Source organism: Pseudopipra pipra, chromosome 5 (assembly GCF_036250125.1).
Source record: "Pseudopipra pipra isolate bDixPip1 chromosome 5, bDixPip1.hap1, whole genome shotgun sequence".
Lineage (NCBI taxonomy): Eukaryota > Metazoa > Chordata > Aves > Passeriformes > Pipridae > Pseudopipra > Pseudopipra pipra.
This window is the reverse complement of record NC_087553.1, coordinates 8,708,334-8,735,859: the sequence shown is the minus strand read 5'-3', so window position 1 is coordinate 8,735,859 and position 27,526 is coordinate 8,708,334. Positions and strand designations below refer to the sequence as shown.

The 27,526-nt window shown below is 40.2% G+C and overlaps 1 protein-coding gene across 3 annotated transcripts in view; it reads right to left on the bottom strand.

Moving 5' to 3' along the window:
- The window catches only part of PTPRO (protein tyrosine phosphatase receptor type O), a 154,465-nt gene that overhangs the window by 68,206 nt on the left and 58,733 nt on the right, over nucleotides 1-27,526 (bottom strand). Inside the window, exon 1 of one of the 3 annotated variants that reach the window (XM_064654361.1) lies at nucleotides 8,825-8,863. The exons of the other annotated variants lie outside the window; for them this stretch is intronic. Within the exon in view, the coding sequence (XP_064510431.1) occupies nucleotides 8,825-8,848 (24 nt within the window). The 5' untranslated portion in view covers nucleotides 8,849-8,863. Of the gene's footprint in view, nucleotides 1-8,824; nucleotides 8,864-27,526 lie in introns of those variants that run through there. 3 annotated transcript variants of the gene reach the window in all.

The following is a 27,526-nucleotide window of genomic DNA, read 5'->3' as shown; positions in this document are numbered from 1 at the left end:
TAATGAGAAGGAAAAGTTGAAGCTTACATTAAGAGTTGCTTCTTTGTTTATTAGACTACACCGCTCCTTAGAATTTTTTTAACCCCTGTGAAAACTAATATCTGATATTTTCAGTTCCCAACTCTACAGTATCTCTTTCTCCTTCATCTTCACAGGCTGAGCTCTCAGGGCAGGGTGGGAACCCATGGCTAGTTTGCAACTTATTCAGTCAAGTTCTTTCTGTACCAAAAAGCTCGATACTTCCTTCAGAGATTAATTCTAGCAGCCTGGCTACCTCCTGCCTTATTGTAGTTTTGTTTAGTGGGGATTCTTCCAGGAGAATAATCTTTCTGGGATTTATGCTGCAGGAGCCAGGATCCCTATTTTGAGACCACACATATGGTGTTGCCAACTCCTGGCATTCAAAAAAAAACAACCCAGCAACAACAACAACAAAACTCCCACCAAGAACAAAGCATTTGTTCTAGGAGAGTAGGATTTTAAACAACAGTAGTTCATCTTTTCACATACTTATGCTGTTATCATTGGGCTTTGACATTTGCAGTGTACCCAAGGCAATATCATCCTACAGGCAAAACTATAGACTTGAGAAAAAGGATCTAAGGAAACCCACTCATCTGATCCAACATGAGGACAAGGCGACAAGTTCGGCCCAAATAGGAAAACTTCTCTAAACAGCTTCAACCCTTCGATTACAAACAGAGGCAATGCAACTTTAACTCCTGATTTGAGGTTTACTTTGATTAGTCTTTTTAAAAATTACTTTTAAGTTGTTAAATTTATATAAGCCAATGCTATCAACAGAAGAATATTTTGGTGCAGAAGCCTGGGTAGTAGTTGATAGATGGCAGAGCGATTGCTCCAAGAGGTTTGCAGGGTAAGGCTACAATTATGTAAAAGCTTTCATGTGTTCTCCTTAGCCTCACCTGAATTCAACAGCCTGACCCTTGAGCAGATCAAAACACCACAGATCAAGTGGTTGTATTTTGCCTAAAATCCCAGTCTAGCATTTCAATTCACACAGATTCAAACATGTTTAGATCCGGTCAAAAACAAGCAGAGGTTCTCTTATCCTCCCTCCTCCCCATTTTCTGTGCACTGAGGAAATGTGGAATGAATCTTACTTCAGCCCTCCTGATGTGGGAAGACAGCAAAAGAAAGCCACACACGAACTGGCTTATCAGAAGCATGTGTGTCATTGTATCACAGAAACCAAGGTTGTCTTTGAAGACCAACCAAGGATTCAGCAAGGTTATTTCTACATATTAAGCTTGAAGTGCATGTATAATCCCATAGAAGTCTGTGGGTTTTGACCTTCCACAGACTTGCATTTGAATGCTTCACTAAAGGAAAAAGAATGCTGTTATCTCTAAAATTACTCTGGCCTTCCCTCGGCCTTGCCACTGAACCACATGGTCCTAACTCAGTGTGCCTACCTGGCTGTGAAGAGACAGCCAAAAGTGCCAAACAAAATTTATATGTGCAGCAAACAGTTCAAAGCAAGTTCCTTGTAGTTGGTTGTATTATAAATCATTTGTGATGTTAATCAAGTACAGCTGGAAATTAGGCATATAATTGCGGAGTCATAGACATTCCTAAGATATAATTTGATGCTTTCAGAGAGGGCTCATATGGGTTGTGATTTTATTCTTTGATTCCTCCATGGGTATTGCATTAACCATGTTGAAAACTGTGCTTTCATTTTTTCCCCTCTCAATGTTTTTGTGAATCCACTGCAAATACCATTGAACAAATGATTCACTAACCTTCTTGAACAGTCCTCACACAATTGGCATAGAATGCCTCTGCTAGCTAAATAAAACCTCTCAGACAAGCACTGTGGTTACCTACAACAACATCTGACTGGGGTAAATAACTTTTTCTGAGTCCTTTATGACATTAAGCATGTGGGGACTGTGAAATAACTTCCCTCCTCCGTGTCTAGATGCTCTTGAACCACTGCTGCCATGATATACAGGCATTTTTTAAGTGATATCTCTTTAGTAGCTGCGTGCCTCGTCCATCCCATGCCTGTGCCCACCAGCATAATGCATCCCTCTCTTGATTGGTACCTTTTCAGTGATTATTTGTCCCTCTTCCACATCACTGGTGTGCTCACAGGGTTTTAAACTGCTGCATGCATGGGACACATGGTTTGTGGGAGGCATCTGTTGCTTATTATCCATAGGCTCTTGAAAGAGCTCTTATCAATTAATTTTATCTCTAAGGTTTGGATTATAGAATGAAGTGGCAGATAAGGGATGGATAAAAAGACTTGACAATTAACGTGTGGGAAATCCTTTGGGATTTGAATTTCACTTTGGGAGCGTTTTAAAAGAACAGACCATTCTGGTCATCCTGTTTTCCACATTGTACAAGGTGAGGGTTACCAGACAGAACCGGGCTGGTGATTTTGAAAGGAAGGCTAGGAAAAAACCTGAGCATTTTTCCTAAGCACCGCTGGAAGTGACAAACGTGCCCCACTTAACTAGATTGTAAAGCCAGTGTGTCTTAAGACTGACAGCATCAGTATGGTAAATACACATTTCATTACTTCTGGTCAGCTACCTCCAGGATTTAATTTGCTGGTGTCACAGCTTGAGCGGCTGTTTCATGCCTGTGGGGAAATTTGGCAGGGCTTGTGCATTCAGAACCAAATGATTAGCTCCTACTTCCTTCCTAGTTTATTATTACAAGCTCGTGCCATGATAAAGTACTTAGAAACTGAAAAAGAAGGGGGGGAGTAAATCCCACAATGTGATGCCTGTTCACAGTAATTTTCAGCTCAGGGATGAGTCATGCTAGTGGAATTTCCAGCCAATAACCAGGTCCCAATTAAAAAAAAGAAAGAGGAAAGGGAGGCAAGGAGATATACAACATGTGAAATAAACAATATTCAAAGAGTAATAGGAAAATAAATGGTGTGCAGCAGAGCTCAGGGTTCTCTTTTCAGAAGTCTATATCCTCAGTTCATTTCCTTTTAACAGAATGAGGAAGAGCTCAAAGTTGCAAAACTACTAATTTTAAGTACTCTAGCTTTTGAATGTCTCACTCTGAAACACATTGTGCCAAAACCCAATAACCAGAAGTGCAAGTAGTTACATGTTGTGCTGTCTTTAGGAGGAGCTGTGAATGCTCATCAGCTCTGTAAAATTAAAGTACTGGTGACTGCATCACGTTGTATAATGCTAAACAAGTGGAACTAAAATCCTGAACAAATCTGACTTTTGTCAGCTTTTACAGAGTAAATCCTGCAGTATCACAGTGTTTTCAAAGTGGGCATCTGAAATCCCCAAAGCTATGAGGATCTACTTCTTAGGCACCATTATAATCACCTGCTGTATAATGCTGGACAAAAATAACATCAATGCAATTACTACAAGAAAATATTGAACACTATATCCAGATCTCTTGGATGTGTTGGAAATACTGGTCATTTTGTGAGTCATTCTACTACACTCATATATTTTCTTCTGGTGGCCAATAATGTTAATTTAGTTCTAAATCATATGATGATTCATCCTCACCACGATTCACCTTACTTGATTTTAGGTACTTAAATGGAATGACTAAGAGCCAGGATGACCTTTTCAGGCAGAGTACCTGTGGATTCATCTGAGATTGGAATGACTTTTGAAAGTGCACTGAAAGCCGAAGGGACTGTGGTCCCAGCCTGGCAAAATTCCTGCAGTCCTCTATCACTGGCTGCAGTGAGTCCAAGCCTTACAACAAAGATGGATGTCACGATCTTGGCCTCTGCTCTAGTCTTGCAGAGGTACCTCCACAGAAAGTACCTAAGAAATAAATAGTATTGTAAAACACGTCTCTTTGGAATTGCTAACTGTCATGCTTAGATCCTACAGTTTAGGCAAAAACATCCTTACAGAATTTAGGGAGTACATCCTAAGCTTTCCACACGTTGCAGTGAATTCTGGAGCAGTCATAGACTTGAGTGCCAACTCCCAGAAGAAAGGATTGTTTGAAATGGTCTTCAAGAGCCTGAACAAAGATGTTACAGCCTTGTAACAAAAAATGTAAAGACTTCTTGAAAATAAGGGTATTTATTTCTGGGGCTTTTGTTTTTATCTACACATCTCCACAGGTTGTGCAGAGAATGTCCCTTAATAAATAGTCTTTAGAAGAAATACTCCATGGGAGAAATGCAAACCCAGATATTCAAGATTTTCCATGCAAAAAAAGAATATTTTAACAAGAGAAAAGATAGCAAAAGCAGCAGTTCTTAATAATTAATGATTTGTGATTCAGGTTAACACATCAATTCTGGCATTCTGCTCTATGAATAGTGTCCTCAGCACTGTTGCTATTCTCAGTCTCAAGAAGCCAGTAATAACAATCTGCTGGTCATATTTTATAAATGAGCTTCAACATTTCATTGCTCTGAGGGACAGTTTTAAAGGGACAGGTATTTTTCCCATTTCTGCCCACAAATGCAGAATATGCAAACATCGTTATGGTAGGTACAGTCCACCATGTTTTGCTGTCACTCTGAAGTTAATAGTCTGAAAGGAAATATTTTTTCACACAATCAACTGGTAGTACAATAGCATTAAGTAAATGCCAGAATGTTGATTTCAGTAAGGCTGATATCTTTTATGTATCACATTATTAACATGTCCAATATTTAATAAATTATTGCTAAAGATATACTTCTATCTCATCTTTCTAGTGCAAACTGGAGAGGACAAAGCCCAAGCACAGACATTCAGAGACAGTGATGCTGAAAAAGTTTAAAACTAGATTAGAACTTCACACATGGCATTTCTCCCTATTATTGATTCTGACTACACATGTACACCCCAAATACAACACTAATTCACACCCAGGCAGATATAGTTTGGTTTCTCTCCACTCTAGATTTTTATCTTCTCCCTAGTACTAAAATTATATCAGAAAGGATAATTCTGCTGAAGAAATATATGAATTTTGTTCCTTTTCCTCATTTCAGACCTTTACAGAGCCTCTGCAATTAAAGATTAGCCATCCCTTGTGGATGTACTCAAAAACATGCCAGTTAAACCACATGCTTTAATTAAAATGCATCTTCCCTCTTGAGCCTGTGTGTGAATAACAGAAAACAAAAAAGGGCACAGAAAACACATCACATTGCCTCATCAATTCCCTTAACTCTACCAAACTGTCCCTTTTCCAGTCAATGCTTGTTCTCTGTCTTTGAGAGAAGAGCAAGAGCAAATTTCTGCCTGAACAAACGTAAAATGATCAGAGTTGTACATATGCCAGGTGGGAGGATGAAGTCGTGTTAGGTGGCTCCTCTGTTAAATTCCAAAAAGAACAAGTTAGGGAGAATGGAAAAGAAAAAAATACTTCACATATATGTTATCCTAAGAACGTACACATTCTCCATCAGTTGGGAGGAAGTGATTTCACAGCACAGCATCTACAGGTCAAAACACACAAAGCAACATTTCAGTCTGCTCTCCATCATAGAGAAAAGGATGAACAGGTCACCTCATGATAAGGCTGAAGGAGAAGACAGAGTGAATGAGTTAATTAATTAATCAGTTAATTAATGTAGATTTTTGAATAATTTGAAATATTAACAAGAAGTCTCTCTTTCCGTGGTGTGAAACAATCTCTGAGGTCTCTTACATTCCAAAGCGTCCCATAGGAGATGAAAAGGAACACTGGAAAAGATGTGTTTTGTGGATGATGAAGGACAAATTCATTCATGCTGTTTAGTGCTTCAGCTCCAAAATTGTGGATTCACCTCTGCAGATAATGAAAGTCTGTAATATAAGCCTCTGATGTTGAAACAGCTTCTGAACAACTACTGATGCTGAAAGGTGACATTAGAAAGTCATATAGAAAATTTCTGATGTTCAGCAGAACATGAAGACTGATGTTGCATCATGAGAAAATTGTGACCATGACCTGTTCCATCACTGTTGTGCAGCTGAGAGGAACTGGACTGGACTGGTGTCAGCTGAACTTCATCTTACATGCTCTGGCAGAGAGTATGGGAGTAGAAACTGAGCCTTGTGAGTACTACAGAAGAGAAAATGCCTTAATTTTGAATTGATAGGGTGCATATAAACCCTCTTATGTACACAAGCAAACTAGTTCTTAAAGGCAGAATGCAATGTTTTGCCATTTGCATTATCTACAAAGACCAGAGCTGGGAGGAAGTTCTCCCCTGGAGAAAATGGAGACTAAGGTGCAAGAGAACAAGACTTTATGTTCTCTTTCCATGTCAATCTATAATAAGAGAACAGATTAGACAAAATGAATTTACTCTTTGACAGGGGCTATTCCAGAACCCTAACTCCTTGTTCCGTATCTGCAGCTGATTTTAATTGGAATTAGGTACCAAAGTGCTCCCAAGTATTTTCAAAATTCTGAGACTACTAGAGAGGTTTTGAAATTTGAAATCAGAATCCATTGATAGAAAAAAAAAAAAATTCTGTTCCAAATCTGATTTTGTGACACAAAGAATTCAGAAGCAGATGTGGGGTACGCTGTGTCCCCATCTAAGCTGCTGACTTCACTTTGGTCTCCCTGTCACCTTAAACAACCAGTCTGCCTTATTGTAACTCATTTTTCTATCAGCCCCTGCCCCTTAATCAGCCAGAAAAAAAGCTCCAAACACTTGCCACTTTCTTCAAGGGTCAGAGGAGTCATGACATGGTCAGGAAAACAGAAGTCTAAATCTAGATCACCAGTTTTCATATTCTATGCTCAAAAATATTTATTATCTTTCTGCCCCAAGCCATAACTATAATGTGGGTATGGCTATCCCTGAAAGACTGCTTGCTCAGGTTCAAGTGCAAGTTTGCTTTCAGATCCAAGTGGAACCTGATGTTCTGTACTTCGATTGCTCTGGTGTTCAGGTGTTCTCTAGATTGGCAAGAACTGACAAGACAACCTACTGAGATTTTCTCTTGTTATTTATACATAGTTCCTACAGATGAATGAGGTTTTTTCTTAATTAAGTATTTGCTGTGCAGGTTGGGGGAGGGGGTGTTGGTGGTTGTTTTTCTTGGTGGGTTTATTTTTTGCTTTTTCCCCAACCTGTGCTCAAGAAGAGGCAAGCAGCCAGTGCCATTTCCCTGATTACTAGTGAGAGATGTAATTCTCTGTACAGCACAGGCCAATTGCAAATCCACACAGAACATTTCAGTTGTGGTTACAGCTTGATTTTCAATTCATTTCTAGCGTGGCTTTAGGCTCAGTTCAGCCATATGTACAGATCTAATAAATTCAGAGCCACATAAGAATGCTCCGTCACACGTGCTGCTCAGAAGTCATAAACACCACCAAATTCCAACACTGCAGAAACTCATAACTTGTCACTGCCACCTTCCCCTGCAGGGATAACTCCAGCAGGATTTATTTGGTCATAGTGTATCAAGCACCTGGTTTTTAGCAAAGGAAGGAAGCGAATGAGAGGAGTGAATACAAAGAGCTTAGTAAATGGGTTGGGATTCTCAGCTGTTAGAAAGTCTTTTCAAATGTGACACTGCCACCCCACCTGCCCAAAAGAAGAGACTGGCCAGGGGAGAAGGACTGCTGCTGCCTATGAGAGGGATGACAGCCCAGGTTACTGGGTGTTATATACCTTTCATGAAATACATAATTCTGCTACAATGTCCTCTCCTAGCAGCTTAATGGCTTCAACTCACTAAGCTGAATCTTCTGCAACCGTGTTTACCAGACCAGGAAAATAATAATTCCTTCTACTTCAACTCTAATACACAGTCACCACATTTACATTTCATGGGACCCACTTGTGTGCTGTCACAAGAACTTGCTTAACTATTCTGCTTCTGTGAGTTTAACTAAGAGACTAAACATGCTGTTGCCTTCAAAGTGAGGACACCTTAATGGCACATCGGTCAGAACATTTATGCTGAGACTTCTGTACTTGGTGTGGAATTAATCTGTCTCCATTTTATCAAAATAAAAATTGTGCATATCATCTAGGCTCCTTCTGTACTCTCTAGGGAGAGATGGATCTGAAGAATTTGATTTATCCACTTAACCTTAAACAAACTGCCTTCTGCAGATGCTTTTCTCTCTCTGTGCAACTTCCATTTAAACTCCATTAAGAGTCAGATGAGACTAGAAACATCAGCTGTGTATGGTATGATGGCAGCTGCAACTCAGAGTTGTAAAGCCATTTTCATGTCTTATGGTTCCTGATCTTTTTTGTCTAAATTGATATGATAAAGTTCAAATTTTGTTTACCTATTCTCTTTTCTCAGCAGTCTAAAAGTACGTGATGGCCATGACTGAGCAAGACAAATAACTTTTAGCACACAAAGCGTTCTACTCAGCAAAAGATGTAAGCATGTCCATAAATTTTTTGCCTATGTGACAATGGCAGGCCCTGCATACAAAGAATCAATCAGGAGGTCAAGGTCTCTTTTCTGGAGTTGCCAAAGAGTAATAAACCCCTGAAACTTCCTTCTAATTTGTTTTGCGTCTTTTATGGAGTGAGGTTGCCAAAAAGTCATTCGAAGGATAGTAAAATCTTGGTTCACTGGGTGATGCTGAGACCACTGTTCTGCAGGTCCAGTGCTCTCTTAAAAGAAATTATTACTCCCTGGTGTGGTCATGTGGTTTTTAAACTTGGCAGTTATTCAGTGGCCAAGAAGGATGCAGACAAATGGTTAGAAATACGTTCATCAGCCTAATATGTTTGGCTGAGGTAGCTCAGTTATAATAGTATGGAGAGCATACAGATTAAACTTCTATCTGGTTTGGCAGCTACATACCCTGTGAACACAGAATTTAAAGTATTAAACCTTAGCCAATAGTTTTCTTTTATATATTTCTCTTTTAATACCTGACAGAGCTTTTCCCCAGGCATGACTGGCTAGCCAGGCAAGAGAAGGCTTAATAAACTGAGAGATGAAATCAGCTGAGAAAAGGCTGTGTGGAAATCTTCGATGGGAAGTCTGTTCCCTATGGTAGAATTGACTGTAAAACAAAAATATATAATTTTAGAACACTGCTACCTCATTTTAACTCAGGATTCTAAACCTTTACAGTCTCTTCTAAAATGGATGAATTTATAAACAGCATGACCTTAAATGAGTCAACATGACCTTTCCCAGACATACCCCACAGTAAATATTTACTGAGCTTTATTTCATAGGCATTAATTCATTGGTAACACAAAAAGCTTTCAGGTCACTAGATGATGCAGTATATAATACTATCATTGTAACATTTAAAAATATGCATAGCTTAGAAGTGACAATGATCTTCTTTCCTACTTAACTTCTAGATATGGGTTCACCATGTATTTGTTTATGTCATTGTTCTTCCATTTTATGAAGTATTTTTGTGACCAATAAAAAGAAAGCATGAAGATGAAGGATGATGACACAGATTTCTTTTGGGCTTTTATTTAATTCACAGCAAGTGGTGCTTCCATACATGAACACTGGTCATTTTGCATTACACTAATCCAGGCAAAAAATAGTCTAGTTATCTGACTGCCACTTGCAGGCCTTAGTATGGTCATTTCTCAATAACTGCAATGCTATTTATATAAATATTTTTAATAATTTATAAATATATAAAATATAAACAAAAATTATAAATATATTTATATAAATAATGTATAAATATACATGTATAGAAATATATTAAAATATATAGATAAATCTCTCTTATCAATTCCTGCACTCAAAATTCAAGCAATAAATTCATTGCCTAAGCTCTTACCCAACTTATTGACTGAACCAAAGCTTTTTTTCGTGATCCTCCTATGAGCATACCAAAATACGTGTGGTTCTTCTGCCACAAATGGGACGATGAAAAGTCACTAGAATCAGTTTTGTAAATGTATATAGATGTCTTAGATATAGATAGTATCTACAAGATCCTTCAAAAAAGCAGAGCTGGGCACGAATATATTTTTTTTGTAAGGCAAGTGTGCCCCTTTAAATCTCTCCACCTTCAGAGCATGGTCCCTTATGTACATCTACAGACACAACCTACCCATCAGAAAAAGATGCAAGAACATGCACACTGGCAGTGGTGGGCCCCAGTGGTAACAGAAGCTGTTTCATCTCCAAGCAAATGAGTGGTTTCTCTTAGTTATTTATAGCTTTTTAAAATTTTAATTACACTGCTTACTTATTCTTTACCAGGTCCTTACTGACATCATTGAGTTTTTCTCTCCTTTGCCATTCCAGTGTGCTCGTACAGCAATGAAAATTCTTTATCTCCAGTATCAGTCCACAATGTTGTTTCTAAGCCCAGGTTTACTCCCAATGTAAATTTTGCCACCTAACTCAGTACCAGGAGAGTCAATGGACAGAAGTACACTCCTGACCCAGCTGTTTCCCATCAGACTTTAGAAATTTAAAGCAGCAGAGGAGGAGGAAGGTTTGGTGTTTCATCAGGGTTCTTTTTGTGGCTGACAACAGATTATATTAAATATTTTAACTCCAGGCACGTTTTCATAATGCAAGAAGTAGGGAGACCACACAGAAGAAAGCTGTAGGTCACTGATGTCATGGAGTTTTCTGTCCATTCCCCAGACTTTAGAGGAGAAACTCATCACCCAACAGCACCATGAGCTCTCTACAACTCACAGCACCAAAAGTTATTTGCAAGCAACAGCTTCTCCACAGCTTAATGAGACACCAGCAGTAAGGGACTGGGTGCACACTCTGAGTTCACTTCAGGCACCAGGTAAAAATGACTGGCTTAAATCACCCCAAAGATTTGGGTCATAAACACAATCAGTTATTACAGCTCAGTCTGCAAACAAAAGATGTATTTATCTCTGGTAACAAAATTAGCTGTGCTTTTCTTATCTCTGCTGCTGCAAATACATCTCCTAGTCTGTATGTGAACATTCATGCTTGCACGTTTATGAATACACTATAATCAACTGACAGTATTCCTCTTCCTCATCTTATTAGCCCTGTGAGCTCTTCATTCAGTTCTCACACTTTGCATACTAAAAAGACAGAAAAACATCAATGTCCTTATAAAGTTGCACACAAGTGCAGAATGTCTACATAAACAAGAAAATTAAACCCAAAGACCAGAAACCATGGTCTAAGCAGGAATGTCTTCGTACTGGCCACAGTAAGAACAGAAGCAGGGGAAATCTTGGATTTTTCCCCCCATTTTTCTCTACTTGAAAGCAGGAAAAAAAAAAGACACGCATGACTGATGGTAATGGAAGACCTATTTGTGTCCAATTCACCGGAGAAACAGTACAAGGACATATCATCCTTGTGAAATAATTTGTCCTGTATTCCTTGAGCCAGATGAAAGTCCTATTATGTACAAAACAACATGTGCAGATGAATACAGATTTGGGAGATCTATTGTTCTCTCAATACATTGCCTTGGTGTAACTTGTCTTCACCTCTGTCATAAAAAAAAGGCTTCTCTCCGAGTGCCTCATACTGTCATAACGTGTGACATTTTTGACTAACCAAGAATAGGACTGAAAGTGCACAGCAGCACTGAGGGGTCATTCATGAGTGGGGCTCTTGCCGTGAAAGAAAACTGATGCATGATCCTGAAACATGGCACAATTAGCAAGTGTGAAATCAAAAAAAAAAATCACACCACACCAATTGTTAGCAAGGCAAACAGAGCAAAACTAAAATGAAAGAGCTACATCTTTATAGTCCTGGGCAGCTTTGCAATTCAGACATCTTTACAAGTAGATAACAGTTTCTTTCTCTAAGATGAGCTCTGTGCCTCATACTGATGTATTTGAAAATTTTCCTCTTCACACTGCTACGAGTTACAAGGTACTGTTATCTCAGACTGTCACCCCATTACTCCCCTAACCTGACAAGAAGTTTGTGGAGGAAAAGAAGATTTTTGAGATCTGAAGAAAGATTTAAGACCGTACCTGTGTAACTTAAGTTGTGACCAGTGCCACAAAGTTTTCTCTTGAAGTGCTAAGGGAAAAAAAAAAAAAAAAAAAGAAAAAAATAGGTTCAGCGGTGTGCCCAGTGCAGCACAGCACACTGGAGCCTCTTCAGCCCATGAGCTACTCTGTTACCTGTAAGTTTTAAGGGCTTATAGAGCAACTCATTCTTCCATATGGAATTAAATAATTACAAAAGGAAAAAACTGCACTTCCTACAAGAATGAGGTACCACTCTTGGTTGAAATCTGCTACGATCACATTACAAATAATTCCAAACACACAAAACCACGTCTCTGCCAGAAAAAAGCAGTCACCACCTACACAGGGTAAAGCAGAGGTTGGAAAGTAAAGACCATGCTGTTGTATTAAGCTGTCCTAGAAAAGCCAGTATCTATCATTCAGATGCAAGTCAGAAAAATGCAGTCATCCAACATGGCATGAATACAGCTTGAAATCAAATGCCTACAGCTATCATCACCTGATACAGTACAGTTTGATCACTGTAGATGTGAGGATGGAAACAAAGCCACCTTTTCCATTCAAACATGAATCCAGTCAGTTCTCCTCGGGTTCCAGTTTGCCAGGTTAATGGCAAGATCATCCCTCCTTATTTCACACCAGGGAAGTTGTGATCTCAACACGTGGTCTCAGGATCATGCCATCCCTCACTGTGGTTAACCCCAGTGCTGCTTTGACTTTGCCTCATGGCTAGGTAAAGTACTGCCAAAGGTTTCTGCAGCAGCTGCAGAGCACTCTCAAATTTTTAAAGGTATTTTACAGATCCAGTATAAAAATTTTTGCTTTTAAAAATCCCACTGGCACCAATTTGTACCTTCACAGACCTACAAATCTGGCCTTTGTGACTTCCATGCCATGGGCTAAAGTACAATTCCTGCAGAACTAGGCTAACTCACTGATGTTAATGTTGATTTGTATTTGTTAAGAGAACTAAAGTATTTTACCTGAAGCTGAAAAACTTGCATGTGTTTTTATTCCCACTTAAATTTTGAAAAAATTATTAGGAACATATTTGATATCCACATCTTACATAGTTGGTGCTGGTTTGTTTCATTTTAAGTATTTCATGTTAGCTACTCCAAGAAATTCCAGCATGTTTTTGCAAAAGCAGCTCAGAGTGAGGAGGGAGAAAGACCAAGAGCACAGACAGAATAATGATTATAATTTAAACAAAACTCCTCAAGGGCCATAAGAAGCTACAACTGTGATAACTAATTGATTTGATTCTACATACACAAAAAAATGATAAGAAGGATTTTGGCCTGGTTAGACAGATTTATTTTTTAAGAGGGATTTAATTAAATACTCCTCAGATTTTTTTTTCTTTGAGATTTTAACTGTCAGGCAGCATATCCAAAAGAAAAACAATACCATCCAGGAAGTAATTATCTGCTTTAAGTGTGCTGTTTGACTTCTTTCCTGCTACAGTGATCTCTGGCAGAAGGAGAAAGCAAGGAAGTTGGGGGAGGAGGAAAAAAAAATGATTCAGTAATTTGAGAAGCTAAATACATTTCCCTGTGTCTCAATTAACAGAGGGAGGGCTTGTTCTGCTGCAGGAGCAGCACCAGGTTCATGAAAGCAAGGTCTATTTTAGTGACTGTGTGTCACGTTAGACACTGGAGAAACATAAGGGGCTTGACACAGCATTATTTGCTCTGAGCAATAACCCCCTGGAGCCATTGCTGGTGAGAATCGTTACATGGAGGGTGATCAAATTCGGGGGCTCCATCCACAGAGCACAGTCAGCTCTGGGTGTGGGCAGATGTTGGAGCTCTCGTTATGTTGGCTCAGCTCTGCCCTGGTTCAGCTGCCTGCCTGGGGCTGCCACACCAGGACAGATGCACAGAACAAGCCATTCACACTCTTCCCCTTCTCCACTGGCTCCAGTTCAGAGCTACATATTTGTTTGTAAGTTTTCAAGGTGGATGCATTGCTCATACTCTTAACACTCCATTTAGAAATGTTTTATTTCTTCTGACTTTGGTTTATCCCAGCTCCGGTTATCCTAGCTAGATAAAAGTTGAATTGAACACTTAATATTTAGAATATATTTCCTGTGTGTTTTGATGATGTCAGCTTTCTTATGGAATCCCTTCACTGGTTCTCCTGCACAGACTAAGGTTTTGTCCTTTTCCCCAAAGACTTTTGCTACTGTTATTTGATGCTACTCTTTCCTTATTGTTACCTGCCTCCTGTTCTGCCAGCAACAAGAGATACAAGTACCTATTTCTGCTTCTTTCTCTACTGCTCCCTGTACATGATGCTGGCTTGCCATCAAAAATCAAGAATGCCTCCTTTTTATAGAGGTTTGTAATAAACCTCAACAGCTTGTGTCAATTTGCTTCATGTATATATTTAAAAGGAAACATATTTCATATAAAGCTTGCATGTGGTCTGCTCCTATGTTCCTCCCCCTAAAAATTAATTTAAAAACCCAGTAGTTTAGAAATGTGTTTTGTATCTCTGATTGATTTAACTGTGTTGCTTTCTGCAGCCTCTCTCTTTTTCTTCTGTATTGCTTTTTTTTTTTCTTGCTCCTGGCTGATGTGGATTGATGCTGCTCCTTTGGAGACCATGCTGGTTACCTCATCCAGTGGTGACAGCAACTGGCTTGGCAGGTTTCCAGCCCTACTGGGAGCTCTCACTGCTCCTTCAGTCTGCATTGCAGCCATCCAGCACAGCTACAAGATAATGAATCTATTTCAATTTTCATTGTTTGCTCCCCCCAAAGGATAAAGGTTTTGCATCTCCTCTGTTCTGTGCAGAAGGACGTCATCTTTAACACACAAGAACCTGACCTGAAGCAACCCCACCAATAATCTTGTTTGAAAATCCTTCAGTTGTGAACTATTTTCTAATGTCAGTCATGGTGGCCCAGAAAATCCTTCTGCTAAGTTTCCACTTACTCTGTGCACAGAAGCAGTGCTTTCTGACAAGAGACCAAGAAGAGTCAGCCTGAAATAATCATGTACTCCTCTACGCATGACTGCTGCAGTGACTAATCCCAATTTGCTCCCTTAACTGTTTCTGTCTCTCTCCCTTTCAGAAGGCCTGCTCAGATCTGAAAACAAATGAGAGTGGAGGAGAAAAGGCAATTTGTCCTCATGTTCTCTCCGCCACCAATGCTTCCTCCCACTCCAAATTCAGTAGGAGCATGTTTTGGTTGACTGGCTGAGCCTACATTTCCAGCTATTATGTTAACAAATAGTAATGAAAGAATATTTTTGGTTAATTATGGGGTCTGCTGTTGGTATTGCAGCTAACAGCAAAAGACTGGAGAAAATCTGTGTGGTTTATGGCACAAATGTAACATGGGAAGTGCTCAAACCATAGACTTCATGGACCATCATTAAGTTTCCCAAAAAGCCTGGGAGCACTTCAGTCTTGTAACCTTCTTGTCACCCTGAAGGAGAGGATCCTAAACTGAAGTTCAGGTCTAGAAAATTTAAACTGAAGAACTTATTAAAGCTGATGTCAAGATTAGAAAATGCTCTGTATTTCTGTGATATGATAACTTTCTCTGAAGACTTTCCAAGTACTTTTCTAATACATCTTAATGAGACCTCACAAGAATGCTATAAATACAATATCATGAGTATATGACTCATGTGGCTTATTAATTTTACATCACCTACATTGCTGCTTGAACAAGAGTGACAGAGCAGCATTCAGGCAAATTCCTCTGTGAGAACTTAGCCAAAATAGCAGTACCTGTGTCTTCAGGGGTCAATCTGCCACAAGGCTGACTAGTTAGCAAGATTCAGGCTGAGAGAAATATTCCCTGCCTATCACAACCCTCCCATTGCATGATTGCCTTGCAAAACAACAACAGTACAGTTCTCTTCAGCAAAAATTTAGAGCATTCTTCTAATAAGAAAATAACCTCTAAAGCAATGTAGCTCCTATGCTAAACACATCATACTATGCCAATGATCTATAGCAGGGTGTAAGGAAGAGAAGGAACTTTGCTGGGGGGATGGACATGGATCCAAAAGGTATAGATTCTCTGTGGGACTTGATTTTAATTATAAAGCAGGAGGAAAAATCAATATATAATCTCTTAAACTTACCTACGTCCTTAACTGAAAGACATTTTTATTTAGCTGATCAACTATTAACACTAAGCTCCTGAAAAGCCCTTAGTAATTTTAAAGTGTTCACTCTACTCCTGTGGCAATTACCTACTTAGGAGGTTCTGCAAACAGAACAATAATGAAGACATATGAAAGATTTGTTTGTGTGGTACTTTACAGGAACTGTGAGCCAGACAGATGCTTTTTAATTGAGATAAATAGGACACTGCAGTCATACATGCTGATGAGAGGTCAAGTATATTAGCATGGGGTTAGCATTAGCTAGTGTAGTTTCCTGCTAGCTTAGAGGATGGGTAAGCAAACTAATGTCTGTCAGTAAACTACTGTAAGATAAATAAAAGGTTAAAGGCTTTACAGGGGGTAAATAATAGAGCTGAAACCACAGCAACTACATTTCTTTAGCCGAGTCTCAGTGGAATCAAGAAAGGTGGAAGAAACCACCCATTTCACAGTGATTTATTTCTTTCCTGCATACAGGATGATTGGCATGGCAGAATTCAGCCAAAAAAAAAAAAAAAACAAGGCAAATTCTGCAGGAGCATTCACACAGGTGAGAGCACTGAAACAGGGTGGAAGGAAAGTAAAAAACCCCAGTAACTGCACTGCTATCCCAAAGCAAAGAAAGCAGGAGGAGAAGAAGGAGAGGAAGATGCTTCTTCCTACCCTCCAAATGGGAGGAAGGACAGAGAGACCATCTTTCTAGGCTTCAGCTGAATCCCAGGAGTCTCAGCTCCCACCCTTCTCACACTGAAAACCAGACTCATTTCTCATCTTTATGAACAGTTCCTCTCTATCCTGAAGCTAAATAACTCCAAGTTTCTCCATATTCAAATCTGAGAGCAGATTCTATAGCTAGGATCTACCTCTGAACTCTAAGCCATCCATAACCACTGCAAGTTTCATTCTGTAAGTTGCTATGATGGCTAAGAATTTGAGACTGCAAACTTTGATTTAAATGGAAAAATGTCTATTGAAAATTCAGAAAACCCACTGAAGCTTAAACCAAGTTAAGCGATGCATTTAAGCCTTTCCTGTAGTAATTAAAGGCTGAATTAAGAACTTTGCCATTTGAAAGGTTTCTTTCTCAGCCTGGTTTGCTGTACTGCGAGTGGTCTGCATGGATGTGTTCTGTTTCTTTGACAGCACAGAAACTGCTCGGGCATTCCAAAAATTTCCGCTGGAACAGTGGTTGGAAACATCAGAAAATTCAAGTGCATCTGCTCGCACGTTGCAGCAACACAGCACAGCCCTCACCCTACCAGCCACTGACTGGCTAAGGATGATCAATCCATGAAAAGCTAAGAAAAAAACTGATGACAAAGCATGTGCAATCACTGAGATATGACCCAGGAGACACGGCAGAGCACTGGGATCGGTCGATCACAGACTGTCTGGGAGGCGGCTGCTCCTACAGGCCCAAAGGATTTATTGTTGTTTGTGGCAGGGTATAATTTGGAAAAAGCAGCGTTCTCATGAAACACCTGATAGAGTTAGAATTGAAGTGGCCCCTATTCTCGTGAGTTAATAACTTGGGGGAGGGGGGGAGAGAGGAATTACCTTAGGACCCTACTGTATTTCAGGTGAGGAAAGAAGAAGACAGTTTGGGGTTAATGAGATGGGGAAAGGAGATGGAAAATCTCATGTGGTGGGAAGAGTAGCTTATTCCTTTGACCTGCAGAATGTTGGGTGACGTTCTGCAGCAATTTGCCAATGAGTCTACCAGTTTCTGAACTTAAGGCTCCCTTTTCCAAGACCAGGGGCTCCAAATTTGGTACTTTCCACTAATTATATCCACTAGGGAGCTATATTATTTATATGTATTTTAAATTAGCTGGTGACCTGAGCTGTATCTATTACAGTCCAAATGCAGTTTGCATATCATTCGTTATATAAATGAGGTTTGAAATGAACATAACTGTTTACTCAGAAGACATCCATTTAGAGAGCTGGCATTTCTTCATTACCCAAAATATACGATAATTGTCCGTGTAATTCCTTCAGCAAGTTAATTGCACACAGTCCTGCTCCTCAATGGAAATTATCTGTCAACTTCACATAATTACTATGCATCAGTCTCAGTTAATACTCATTCATGCTACTGCATATGTTGGACAGTATTGAAACTGGACTCACTTCACAGTAAGGTGAGCACCTTTTTAAAAAAACTACAGCAGTGAGGCTTTTGCAACAAAACTAAAATCATGACTCCTGATTCAGAGATTTAAGTGCTACCATGGCACATGATGGAGTGCTCAGCACACAAGAGGGAGAAAAACCCTTGGGGTGGGGAGCCCTGAGATGTGCACCTTTCTCCAGGTGCTGGGTATCACCAAGTCTGGACCAGTTCTGGACCCCTCAAAGACGAAATAGTCCCCTCCTGTCATGGAAGTGAGGGTTTCTGCAGGGTGTGATGCCAGCCATGGGCAAGCTGGGAGAAGATGGCAACCTGGGGGGCCCCGTGGTGCCTGGGCAATGCCTGCTGGAATGCTCTCCACCTTGGTCTGCTCCCTTCTCTCTGCACAGACAGGCTCACTCCTGGAAACTTCACCCGAAACCGAGTTTCATTTCTAACACAGTTCTGTAACTGTATCTGTAGAGTTTTATTGTGCAAAGGGATTCAGTTCTGACAGGGAGCATTTTTTACCCCTGCCACGTCTGAGGCTGAGGTACAGATCTTGAGGGAAATCCTTGAAGGATGGAATCGACATTGCCCTCAGATCACATACAAGATACTAAATCAGGCACGTTGTTTACTGTCATCTCCAATTTATCGTGAGACAGCACAAAACAACATGTACCACAAAAGGAAAAGAAAAGCATGAAACAGTGTACGTGATATAACCTAGCAAATCTGTCAAGAACATCTTATATATATGTATGTGTGTGTGCACATCCCCAAAAAACCACAAAGAATATTCAGATGACTAGCTCAAAATAAATGCAAATCCCCAAGCCCCAAAAAAATCTGACAGAAGAAGGTCTTACAAGCTAAAAATGTAAGTTTTGAAACTAAAAAGGATAAACTGACAATCTAGGTCAGGTTTTGTCATCTGTTGGTGACTGCTCTCAGCCTTTCTGAACCTTTTTGTTCCTGATCCTTACACATCCTCATGCTACAACTTTTAAAAAAAAAAAAGTAGTGTGTCTCCAGATCCCATACCTTTTGGTTAACTAAATAAGGGGCTTTGTCAGCCAAGGCCTTATAATAGTATATTTTTTATTAGACATTTACAGAGAAAAATACTCTGCAATGGAGTCTGTATTCAGAAGGGAACATAAACCTCTAGAATACAAACCCCACCCAGTCAAACCTTTTATGATCATGAGGGCATCCAGCATTGATACAGAATATGAAGTAACTTGAACAAGTGTGTATTATACAGAGCCTACAACATTTTATACTCTGTGCAGGGAGTAAACAGGAAGATCTGAATTAAGTGACTCTACTAAGGCTAGCATAAATCAGCTTCCACAGACTGCTGCATTCTCATCATACTCCTCAGAGGATTGAGAAGAGCACCTCCCTACCAAATTCACCTCCCCTTGTAGACATCAGATTTCTGTAACTGTCATGGAGAACAAGATATAACCAGGTTGCAGCAAATGTAGTCCAGTAGTTCTCTTTTACTGGATTAAAAATTGAGGCAATCGAAATTTGTTTGATCTCAGCACCCAGGTGAACCAAAGGTCAGTGGTGCCCTCATGGGTCAGTTAGAGACCAGCACTAACTGAGACCTCAAAACCCAGCTTCTTTCTTACAGGGCATCAATAAGTTACAAGAGAAGGTTTCAAGGAGAAAAGTTAATACAGAGAAACTGTTACCTCTTCCAAAATCGAGCAACAGACTGCCTGTTCCCTCCGTATCTCACCAGCCCTCCAGCAAGAGGAAGGAGAATGTGGGTTTCCTTTTTAAAGGCTTCACATTTCACACAGGTGGGGAACATTTCTCATTCATTCCACCTCCCTATCAAGATACAGTCAACAGACAGCAAAAGGAAGTTTGCAGCACCAGTGCAGCATTGAAGTGGTTTATGCTCCAAAAGTAGAAATCTTTGGAATAAACTTTCTCTGCACGATCATAAAACTCTCTACTTCAAACCCAGGTCCCCGTGTCAGCCTTATATAGGCAATCTCAATAGATTACATTTATTTTGGAGGAAATGTCTGACCATGCACAAAAATCAGACAGAATTTCCTGAATTTTGGCACATGTAGCTTTGTGTGTCTCAGGGAGGACATCAATGCACCTCTAGGGGTCAAGGGTGATACTTAAAAGTTGTCAGTAATGTGCTAGTAGCTCTCCTGCTGACTTCAGAAGGGCTTATATTTCTTAGACTCTGGGGAGGGTAAAGACTATGTGAATTCATTAAGATTTTTAATATCCCTAAAACAGGGGTCTTAGATGTACAGCTCAAGATGATTCAGGAATGAAAATTTTAATATTTAAAAAAATTTAATTCCTTATGTCAAGATCATCAAAAAAAAAAAGCCTAGAGCCAAGGAACTGCATCAATCTTTCTAAAATGTTATATAAGTGTATTACAAGCACTTAAAGATTCTGTCTATTCAAGCCCATTTCTATACATTTAAGTAGGCCAAGGATCAAAAGCCAGGTTCAAATTTATGCCATTTTGAACTTAACATGGTGAATAATGAGTCTTCAGCTGGTGATCTGAGATACTTTTTCTGCTATTACAATTCTTTACCAAATTTTCCTGTTGCATTTCTGGTACATCCACTTCCTGTACTGAATGGATATCAGGCATGGGAAAAAAAGTGTCAAAAAAAAAAAATCCACCAGCTGGAAAAAGTCTAGATTTAATAAGGAGCAAGGTTTATTTGCAGGACTAAAGAGAAAAGTTTTAATTTTTTGAAAGTGCTTAGCTCAGCCCTAGTTATGGGATCTCATCAAAAAAGATAATGACAGGACAGCACTATAATATCAACTGCCACATAATAATAATAATTCTTTTTGCTCTCTAAGCAGTTTCAAGGAAACACACAATGTGTTTTTGTACACTAACTCAGCATCGTATTTCATTACAGAATTTCTTTAAAGTGGTCTAATTATACTTTGCAGGAAATAAATAACTTTTGATTTTTTTCATTATGGCCCAGGAGGCAGTTCCCTGAAGAGAAAGATCTGAAATTTGCAGCTTTTTATATGATCTCTAATTATATGAAAGAGAAATCTGTCACCTGAGTAGGAGATGTCCAAAAGAACAAAAGCATGGAAAAATTGTGGTATTTTTGCATCTTGAAATAAAGAAATAAAAATATCTGGAAGGAAATTAGTTAGATGAGGTGTTAGATTAGATTGATGAAGTGTCTGTTTGATGACCACTGACAAGTGAACACCACTTTCTTGTCAAAGATATTTTACACATTTCAGCCAGTATAACCAAACAGTAATTAGCTTTCCTTGGACACTCAAGAAAAATAGAAAATAAAGAAACACAGCTTGAAAAATAGTTGCTGAATAATGTAATTCAACATTTTCTGTCTTTTAAGACAAATGAAAACCAGATTTTCACACCTCGGGGAAAAAAATTTTCTTTTAAATGTGAAGCACGTAACTTATGATTTTTCAAAAAAACCCTGTCTTTAAATATACAAGAATGTTTCTAAGGTTATTTAATTAAAGGTGATTAATATAAACCCAACAGCTATCAACAGTTGAACTTGCTTTCTCATTAAAATATCATCTCCAAGACAACAAGAATACAAAATCCTTGTTTATTCAATATTTTGTTTTTGCAACTATGTTCATATAATTCCTTTAAAAGTTACCTATAGCAGGGGCCAAACCATGGATTTTATGTTAAAGCTCTACAGTGGAATAAACAGTGAAAATAGCATCGACCAAATTATTTAATGCCATCTACTCTTTTTGCACTGCTCCAACCAGGCAAAGAGCAAGGAAAATTGCGGGATTTTCTGTCTAGCTCAGAGCCAACACAGGCAGCTCCCTTTGCCCTTCCTGCAGCTGCCAGCACGCCCTGAGGGAGCCAAGACAAGGGACATGGCAATGCTGTGCCCCAGCGTGGCTGTCTTCAAACACTGTGGCTGTAAAACACAGGCTGGAGCCATCCTATCCCCCAGGTAAGGACAGCCGAGCTGCACGGACCCAGGGAACTCATTCTAGTGCACTTTGTCACATACTGCCTTCCCATCAACCTGTACCTAAAATGTTGGCTTGGAAATCTGGCCCTGAAGTTTTGGAAAAGCCATAAGAGGACCAAAACAACAGGTATTGGACAGTCTGGAGCAAGTGCTGCTTGGATCACAGATGGACTAACACTATGCCCTCCTTTTCTAACCAGGCTCTTTTTCCTCTATTACAAGAAAATAAAGCCTTTTTTGTAATTCCTTATCTTTCCTATTATCTCATCCTGCTGCTGAGCCCACACTAGCAGGTGACAGGCTTGTGGAGAGGGCTTTTAGAGATATTGTAAATGCTTATCCTGCTGTAAATCACAGCTTCATTACCTCCAGTGGAATATGCTGAGCTGTATCAGCCCAGGGCCTGACTCTACATGCTGCACTCCAGAGCTGCCATGCTGTCACTGTCTCTGCAGAGAAGCTCCCCATGTTTGATTTGTAATTTAAATTAATAAAGAATGAATGTTATTATTTCTGCCACAGAAAAGGAGCTCCCCACACAGCAAGAAAAAATAATGATACCAAGCTCATTTTTCAGCTGCAACTCTTCAGTGGTTTTACAAAGGAAGAGAGTATAGCACTATCCTGTTTCATAAATTAAGGCATGAAAAGGAACATGTAACCAGCAGAGCTACTAGCAGATCCGGGGACAGGCTCTCATAAAAGGCAAGAAAAAAAGGATATCCACAAGAATGTAGGACAGATTAGAAACCTACAGAAAAACAATTCAGAAAACTCAGGAACTGGAGGCCTAATAAAGCAAAGCTGATCTGATGGCAAAACAAGGGAATAGTGTACACATTTCTAAACATTTTCCAGTTAGCAGGGGTTTCTTTTACTGTGGGCTAACATGTTCCCTGCATTTGTCAATTTGGATTCAACTGTAACTGAATAAACTAACCTTTCTTTTGACAAGGCAGACCATAAAAACAAAACAAAACAAAAAACCAAACTAAACCAAGCCAGAAAAAAAACCAAAACAATTCTCCCTCCCCCCAAAAAACACCCAAACCCCCCAAAAAACAAACACCATATGAAATTATTACCCTGTTTCAGAAAATGGGTAAAGTGTAGCAGTCAAGAGCCAGGAGCACAGTGCCAGTATGGACCTTTGTTCCAAGGCTTGATAAAGATCCATACAAAGACCCCTAATGTAATTGCTCAAAGGAGTTACAGCACACAGGGTCACTTCCAGCTTGGCACAACTTCAAGGGAAATTCACCTCAGCTGTAAACTTGACCCACCACCTCTGCTCTGACGTGCATGGCCAAACTCTCTGTTCTGGTCCGTGGGGTGAGATGCAAAACACGAGCGAGGCCCTGGGCTGGGGAGGTCCCACATTGCTGCACTTCCCCTGGGTTTGCTCTTCTCAGGGCCCTCAGCTCCTCTGAATATCCCATCCTGAGACAAGTCATGGCCCATTCAGAATTTCACTGCTATCTCCAAAAAAACCCTTCAGTAATCTCCCATTTAATGGTAACGTGAGGTCTCAACATACTATGTATAGGTAAAAGTTAAGATTTTGAATTTTAGGACTGCTGTAGTGGGTTGACCCCGGCCAGATACAAGGTACCCACTAAAGCTGCTCTCTCACTCTCCCTCTGCAACTGGACGCAGGAGAGAGAAAAAAACCAGCTAAGAATTCATGAGTAGAGATAAGACCGGGGAGAGGTCAGTTACTGATTACCTTCATGGGCAAAACAAGACCCAAAGTGGGGATAATACTTATATTTATTACTAACAGGATAAGAGCCAAAGAGTGAGAAATAAAATAGTCTTAAAAACACCTTCCCCCCCATCCCTCCTTCCTTCCATGTTCTCCCTCCTCCCCCTCAGTGGTGCAGGGGGACGGGGAAGGGGGGTTGTGGTCAGTTGTTGTTTCTGCTGCTGCTCAGGGAGAGGAGTTGGAGTCCTTCCCCTGCTCCCGTGGGGTCTCTCCCACAGGAGATAGTCATTGATGGACCTCTCCAGAGTGAGTCCATCCCTCAGGCAGCAGCTCTTCCCAAACTGCTGTCCCATGGGTCACTCCTCCATGAGGTGCAGTCCTTCAGGAATGAGCTGTACCAGCATGGGTCCCCACAGGGGCCACAAGTCCCACTCAGGAAAAGCCTGCTCCAGTGTGGGTTCCCTTCTCCATGGGCTGCAGGTCCCCAGCAGGACCCTGCTCCATCCTGGGCCTCCCACGGGGTCACAGCCTCCTTTGGGCATCCACCTTCTCCAGCCTGGGCTCCTGCATAGGCTGCAGGGGGGTCTCTGCACCCCGATGGTCCCCCACGGGCTGCAGGGGCACAGCTGCCCCACCCTGGTCTGCACCACGGGCTGCAGGGCCTCAGCTCCGGCACCTGGAGCAGCTCCTGCCCCTCCTTCTGCACCGACCCTGGTGTCTACTTTGTTGTTCCCATGTTCTCATTCTGTTCTTCCCTGGCTGGGAAGCTCTTCCCCCTGCTACCAAAACCCAGCCACAGAAACCCACTACAACTATGTAATTATTTTTTTCTAACCTGAAAGGAAGACATCTGGATTAAAATCTTCTGACTGTAGCTGCCAGTGAAGCTTAATTAGCGTTATTAATGTGTGACAGGTTGTCCCTGCAGATATAGCCCTTTCCAGTGATGAATGACAACATGTCTTTATGGCCACAAGAGAATTCCAGATAAAACTTCCATCCTTTAACTACCCAGTTATTAAGACAATCTATATGACCAAGATGAAGAAGTTTATCCCATGTGAAAAAACCAAACCAAAACCAAACTCAACCAAAACCCCAAACCCAAAAAGTATGGTGGTATGATGCTTAAAATGGCAATATGGGACTTTATATTTGGGTTATTAGTGAAGATTTTTGTGACACTGCTTATCAGTTTATCTCATAATCACTAAAGTGGAATGATTTACTAAATCCTTTAAAATAAGACCATAATCCTTATTTTGTGGACTACATTACTACATAAATTCATACAGGGAGTTCATTTAGGAAGTTCCTAGCGGAGTTGGGAAGAGACTCTAGATATCCTATTTTCTTATCCTATGCTTAAACCTAGCAGCTTGTCTGGACTTTTACAGACAAACTTACTCCAATCAATCCTCCATTTCAATCTTCCAAAAGCTTAAATAGTCTTTATGTTATACACATCCAGAAACCAAGAGTTTTCAAACAGCTGTCCTTGTATATTCACAGTAAAGGGGTTGGTGCCAAAACACCCAAAAGCATATCAAGCATCATTGGCTGTATTACAGCTTCACCACATGTCTGCTGGAAGCTGGCCCTTTGCACTTCACCTGACACAGTTTTGAGTAAAAACTCATTTCTTTCCTCCTCCTCAGTTTCACTTTTTTACTTCTGTTTTATGTTTTAGCCAGGCCTCTGAACTACGGCATTGAAGTCATCCATGTCCTCATTACCTGACTATACACTCATCAGTGCACTTGAACTGGGAATCCAAGCGTTGCTCTGGCCTAGTAAAACACACATCTGTTGAAGTCTCAAAAAGGAATTGTTTTTAAAAATGTGAGGACTCCCAACGCCAGCTTATTTATCCGCCTCCAATTGTAGCTCACCCTCCAGCGCACTGCACTGACAGAGATTTGCTAATTATCTTTCGGAGGTGAGCTTGGCTACCCCAGCTTTGATGCTCTGCTTTGCAATTAAATGTATTCCAGCAGCCACATGGGGGAGAAGGAAAAAAATTACAGCTTCCAGTTCTGCAATGACCTACTTACGGCATTAAAGCACTGAGGGGAAGGGGGAGGGCTGGGGAGGAGAGGAGAGGTCTAACTACAGCTTAATGCAAGCTGACACTGATCTGTGCCTCAGACCACACAGAAATCAATATCAGATATGACTTCACATCCCACAGAAAATATTGGTAAGACAAAGAAAGTTAATGTGAGGAAGAAATTAATATGAGACCTTGATTCTCAAAACCTGCAGTAGTTTCAATATCCACAATTCCTTTCTGCTTTCCCTGCCATGCTCCATACCATGGCACTCCTACAGTTTGTGTTAAATTCATGACATTATTCAAGCTAGGGGAAGCACTTGAGACAAGTACAGACTTCTCATTCCTCCTTCTCACTGAATAAGGCAAGGCAAAGGAATAGAATCAGATTTATTTACCATCACTAAGCTAAGTCAATGTCTGAGCCACAGATTGACTCCAGACCTTCTTGTCCATGTTTTAAGCCTGCCCCCCCCCTTTTTCTCCCCTCTTCAGATTGTCTTTAAGATTTAAGGCAATTAAGCAGAATCATTAGAGAAAGGTGATCACGGGAACATTTTTGCATTCTGTTGGGGATCCCAGAATGCACTGGATTTTTAAGCACAGGACGTATTTTGGGGTATGGTTTCTGTTTTCAATATTCCACTATCCTGGTGTATGGCAGGGAAAATTTAATTCCTGGACTTCATACTAACCACAGTCCTTATTGGTGACAAAGTAAGATGGAAGCCACACTTTACACTGCTATAATCCAGACTCTTCCAAAATGCCATATACTTGCAGTGTGTGAAATGCCTATTGCTTTAGTATCACAGCAAACATTTTGAAAGCTTAACTGCAAGAATTGAGCCATACACATCAGTAAGCATTTAAAAATCTGTTCATTCATTTGTAGCTTTTTGTACAATATAATATAAAACGAAGGAAAGAATGAAGGAAAGCCCTTTAACTTAAGCTGGCGTAAATTCAGAGTAATTGCCTGAGGACAATCACCTGCTTATTCTTTTTTTTTTTTTTTTTTTTTGTGGCATCGGATGAAATATTAACCTTCAGTCCTGTTTCCAAAACTTTACAAATATATTGGAAATATCAATGTACAATGGCTATTCTGAACTACAGCATCTAAGGAGGAAGGGAGAGAGAGAGAAGTGAAGGTGAACATGATTTTTCATCCCTTCAGTCCCCACTCAGATAAGGAGCAGCATCCAGCAACACCACTTGCCCCAGCCTGAGGATTTTCAGCCTGAATTATTAGTTTCCTTCAGTATTCCCTAGCTCGGTAGCTGCATTGCTGGAAGGAATCATTCACATCTGTGGAATTTACTAATCCTCTTCTACAGCCATCACAGAAATTGGCTGTTGTCCCTTTCCCCAACTATTTCTGAGTCACACTACCTGAGGCTGTGAGCTTGTCATATCTGATAACTGAGGCAGGGTCAGACACGGTCAGTTCTTTAACAAGAGACAGCCAGAAACGGGCGAGATGCTGTGGAGACGATGCTGGTTAATCGATGGACAGCAAATTACACTTTACATGATTCTGCACAGAGCATCCTTCTCTCAGTACAGTCAGTTGTGATACAATTGGCACAGAGCTGGAAACAAAGAGAAATACTGTTTCTACTTGAAATGACAGAATA